The sequence below is a fragment of the Siphateles boraxobius genome, unplaced genomic scaffold (genome assembly GCF_051911475.1).
Source record: "Siphateles boraxobius isolate OS27281-9 unplaced genomic scaffold, OSU_SipBor_1 31, whole genome shotgun sequence".
NCBI lineage: Eukaryota > Metazoa > Chordata > Actinopteri > Cypriniformes > Leuciscidae > Siphateles > Siphateles boraxobius.
Genome location: NW_027508931.1, coordinates 3,424,621 through 3,430,075, shown reverse-complemented (window position 1 = coordinate 3,430,075; position 5,455 = coordinate 3,424,621). Strand labels below are relative to the sequence as shown.

General features: G+C 38.9%; 1 protein-coding gene across 1 annotated transcript; it reads left to right on the top strand.

Moving 5' to 3' along the window:
- Positions 1–1,176: 1,176 nt before the first annotated feature.
- Positions 1,177–2,240, top strand: mt2 (metallothionein 2). The gene is made up of 3 exons (XM_077193365.1): positions 1,177–1,335; positions 1,605–1,670; positions 1,753–2,240. Exons 1-3 carry the CDS (start codon positions 1,311–1,313, stop codon positions 1,842–1,844), a joined length of 183 nt encoding a protein of 60 aa, XP_077049480.1. The 5' UTR covers positions 1,177–1,310; the 3' UTR covers positions 1,845–2,240.
- The last annotated feature ends 3,215 nt before the right edge of the window (positions 2,241–5,455 follow it).

Below are 5,455 nucleotides of genomic sequence, written 5' to 3'. Positions count from 1 at the left end.
TCTAAACGTACCTATTTACATGTAAATGACGTATGTACATATTTGTGTTGTTGTTTAATATATGTGAAAAATATTAAAAAGGGGCTCAAATCAAATATTTTTTATATTTTTTAATACATATTTCAAAATATATTTGCATAAGTAGGCTATAACAAATATTTTCTTCTATTATTAACATTTTAATCTAGGCGAATTCTGTATGGGTTATGGGGGTCCCTTAATGCTTAATGCCAATGTCCGTAAGGGCCCCACATACAAATGTTGGCTGGGAAGTCAGGGCAGTGGAATTTCAAGTTCAAATAGCATATGCCACTAACATGACAGATTATTCACAGAAGACGTGGACTTGTTTGGCATTTTAATGCTTTAAGTTATTTATCTTCACCCCCAAAATTCAAAGACAGATCTGCACTCGTTACATCAGTTCAGTTGTAATGAATAATTTGTATCGGAAAAATACTCCGGGCAGCAGCGAGAGAGTAAACGAGTGCAAATCAATTCTTCTGTTTACTGAGGTTTCGCCCACATCTCCGCCGAGTGCAGACAGAGGGAGCACGTGCTGATGCTGTCACGCACAAGCACGCAGTTTGTTTCACTAGTGCCGTGTGCAAGGACAAACTGTTGACAAACAATTATAGGAGAGAATAAAGCTTTCATAAAAGCAAAAAATGCCTCTAGACGAGCATCTTCTGTGTCTTTAATGACATATATGGGCCAATATCTGCTTAAGTTAGGCGGCATATAACTTATTTAGACTCTAATTCGTGTTAGTAGGCTACATTTAAAGGAGTCGTAGTCTATAACTTTGACTTTCTCACAGAAATCTAAAACCATTAAAGAACCTCAAAGACTGTGCGAGTATGACAAAGTATGGTCTTTTATAGACCTCTTTGATTCTAACAAACTACTTTATGCTATCAAACAAGGTCTTTCCATCTCCCAAAACGAAAATAACAAACAAAAGCATCGAATTATATAATCACGTAAACAAACAGCAATCAACATGAATGGCTGAACCAGTAGAGTGGAATGGTAGTTATATAATCGTAAAAACAACACATTGATGTGACAGGGTGGGAATGATGATTCTTGATTGTTTGATAGTTTGCACCCGTGTGATTAATGATGAATGCCCGTGTGCAGGCTGAAGCGGGCGGGCTTTTGCACTCGGTGTGTGACTGTGCAGTCAGAGCTGTATAAAAGCAGCGCGCGATCAGTTCTCTGCACCTTCTACATCAACTCATTCACTAATCGAGTGAAGCGATACTTCCAAAGGACTTTCGGGCTCGTGAAAGATACTTTTGAGAAAAATGGATCCTTGTGACTGCGCCAAGAGTAAGTGTTTTAGACGTTGAATGTACAATTATGTTGAATTTAGTTTTGGAATGAAGTTACACTTGCAGGTATCCTGACGTCTCACTTTACATGTCAGATTGTTTGGCTTATTTCATTTAAAAACGTTACGGGTAGGGATAGGTGGACTTTAATAAAGCCTCAAACCACATTAAAATGATGCTGGTAGCACAATCTGATAGTAGTTTTAGTTCTATTGAATTGGTTTAATGAGTTATATCAACAACGTTTTTCTAAATGTGTTTTTGTAGCTGGAACTTGCAACTGTGGTGCCACCTGCAAGTGCACTAACTGCCAGTGTACAACCTGCAAGAAGAGTAAGTGAACTTTGTAACGTTTACTTTTTTATATATTTTCTCTCTGAGGTGGCTAAACTTATTTCCTCTTCTATTGTCACAGGTTGCTGTCCATGCTGCCCATCTGGTTGCAGCAAATGTGCCTCGGGCTGTGTCTGTAAGGGCAATACCTGTGGCTCCAGCTGCTGTCAATGAGGACTGAGGAGGTCAACGTGATGTTTTGCTACAACAATGTGAATTTGTTCAACTGTATTTGTCATCGTTTTGCATCGCATACTGTTGTCTTTCTATTAAATAAATGACCTCCCAGTTGTTCCAAATCTGACTGTTTAATGTTGTGGAATCATTTAACACCGGCTAAGGAGGGAAAATGATGCACTGATTTTTACTGCTATAAATGACCTCCTAGTTATTCAAATCTGATAGTTTAATGTTGTGGAATCATTTAACAGGCTAAAGAGGGAAAATGATGGACTGATCTGTACTGCTACAAAAAAGACTAGGCTATCACAAGATGTTTCTTTATAAATGGACATTTGTAAGTCTTTCTGCCATGTACCTTGTCTACAATATATCAATGTCAGCAGTTAATTGTGTGTGTGGCTTTATTTCATACCTTGTTTTTGTAAACTCTAATATACATTATGCACCTTAACTTATATAATTGGGGGTTGGATATTGACGTGCTATATTGGTAATGCAAATTTTAGAATACATAAGATGGCAGTGCAATCCCACTGTTAGTTTTACCAACACTTTATTTTGATGGTCGGATATTGACGTGCTATATTGGTAATGCAAATTTTAGAATACATAAGATGGCAGTGCAATCCCACTGTTAGTTTTACCAACACTTTATTTTGATGGTCCCTTTTACACATTCTGTATAGAGAACTTTGCAACTACCTGTCAACCTGAGTAATATCTGCAACTCTTTATTGTGATTGTCCTCCAGACATTATACTGACAATAAGAAACTTTACAAGTACATGTCAATTTATTTTAGCCCTACCAGTTTACTTAACACTCTTAGTAACACTCATTTAGTAGACCTGCATGTGCAATGTTGCTTGGTCAACAAAATGTGTCAAAGGGACCATTAAAAGGTGAAACCAAAATCTCTGGTGTTAAACGTGGCATGTGAGCACATCTCTCTTGGAAGCTGATAACTGTAGGAGCCATAACTTAAAGCTGATATTGTTTGAGTGAATCACTGCTCTGCTAGGTTTGTTGAAAGAGCATCTGGAAATAGTCACCATAGTGAAGAGGGGAAAAAATAAATGGTTTTCAATTGTTGGGTTGGGTTAAAGCAATGTATTTATTTTATATGCCAAAGGCTGTTTATCCAAGCATACTTTGTATTTTGGCACACATTCATTTGTCACTTGGTAGTTAAATGAGGCAGATGCCAACATGAACAAGTTGCTTGTTTTATCTTCATGGATGGTGTAATTAAGGACTTAATATGAATTTAATATTACTGTAATTTAGTACTACTATTATTAATACTTATATTGTACAAATGTATATATAATTTAATTTATATATTATATAAAGTTTACATTATTACTAAAACATTAAATATTTAAATACTATTATTGTACAATGTTACTACCATGATTTTTAGTCATATAGGCTTACCATGATATATCAAGTATATCGGACACCGCTGTATCTTCAACACCATGTTTCAGTCAATGGATTTCCAAGCAATCTTACAGAAACGGTGCATGACTTACAGTTTTTTTCAATCGCTAACAAGCGCTTACCCATACTTCAGATACGTTTTCTAAACTCTTAACACAGACTCACACCTACAAAACACAATTGGCCAAATGGATAGTTTTCTTCTCAAAAACACATTTTGTTAAATATATACTAACTATTCATTTCAAAATAGAACACATCTTTCTCTGCACACACTAACTTTACCAAAAACACTGGAAATCTGACTCAGAATGAAATTATTCTGTCAAAGAATAACACTTCTTTTCACTTCACAAGATACTTTCAGTCAATCAAAGTACACCAGGTTTCAAAATACTGGCTATTGTTGACATTACAAAAACTTCATAGACTTTTGTGTTTCTTACAGGTATTTGCATGCAAAACATGCAATCCACCGTTTTTACACTAAGTTTCTTGGTTGGGAACTGTATGTCCACATGTACAGTAATGTTCACATTCAAAAGCATTCCAGTAAAAAGCAAATCATTTTTTTTTTCCTTTACTGTTTACCAGCCTCTCTTAGTGAAAGACCGTGTTTGATTACATGGTCAATGATAGTGGCACGAATTTCATCAGACCTCTCACTGCATCTCTCACCGCACCTGCACCTCTCACTGCACCTGGACCTCTCACTGCATCTCTCACTGCACCTCTCACTGCATCTCTCACTGCACCTCTCACTGCACCTGCACTTCTCACTGAACCTGCACCTCTCATTGCACCTGCACTTCTCAATGCACCTGCACCTCTCGCTGCACCTCTCACTGCACCTGCCCCTCTCACTGCACCTGCACCTCTCACTGCACCTGCACCTCTCACTGCACCTGCCCCTCTCACTGCACCTGCACCTCTCACTGCACCTCTCACTGCATCTTTCACTGCACCTGCACCTCTCACTGCATCTCTCACTGCACCCACACTTCTCACTGCACCTGCACCTCTCACTGCATCTCTCACTGCACCCACACTTCTCACTGCACCTGCACCTCTCACTGCATCTCTCACTGCACCCACACTTCTCACTGCACCTGCACCTCTCACTGCATCTCTCACTGCACCCACACTTCTCACTGCACCTGCACCTCTCACTGCATCTCTCACTGCACCTCTCACTGCATCTCTCACTGCACCTGGACCTCTCACTGCACCTCTCACTGCACCCACACTTCTCACTGAACCTGCACCTCTCATTGCACCTGCACTTCTCAATGCACCTGCACCTCTCGCTGCACCTGCCCCTCTCACTGCACCTGCACCTCTCACTGCATATCTCACTGCACCTGCACCTCTCACTGCATATCTCACTGCACCTGCACCTCTCACTGCATATCTCACTGCACCTGCACCTCTCACTGCATATCTCACTGGGCCTGCTCTTCCCTGGGCCCCTTGCTCGTCTTACTCTTCCTCGTCCAGACATTACAGTGTTTGTCTTTTTCTGTTTCTGTGTCCAAAAACATAGCACCTCAAAGTCCCTTATACAGTTATAATAAATGCCTATAGTCAAATACCTTATATAACTTATACAGTTTACTTTATAAGTGTCAATGTAATAGAAAAAAATAAACCCCTGCCACTTAGTCTAAGCCAGAATTAGCTATGGTTGGCACAATTTACCCAACATAAATCAGCTGTGTGTCAATTATTCAATTGTTTGTTTATTATCAGCTGAGATATATTGTTTTTGAACTGATATAATTGCAGAAGCAGTATATTCTGATTTTATACTGTATCTAAGGTTTGGAATATTGTTTGCTATTGTGGGATGGTGTGTGTTAACATTTGTAAATACTACAAAAACAAGGGAGGTATAGCTTGTCTGTTCAGAAAATGTAAGCATTGTGGAAATGTGTTCACTGACTGCATATTGTGTGAAAACGACATGAAATGTGTGACAAAAGACCGATGCTGTGCTAATTGTGTTTAGAGTATTGAAAATGTGACAACTGGTTGGACAAACGCTTGTTAGCGACTGAAAAAAACTGTAATCTCGCCGATATTAACGTATTGTAATCTTGTAATTTGTAAACAGAAACATCTGAATAAAGTTCTATCGCGAGGCTCTAGCATAGGGCTCT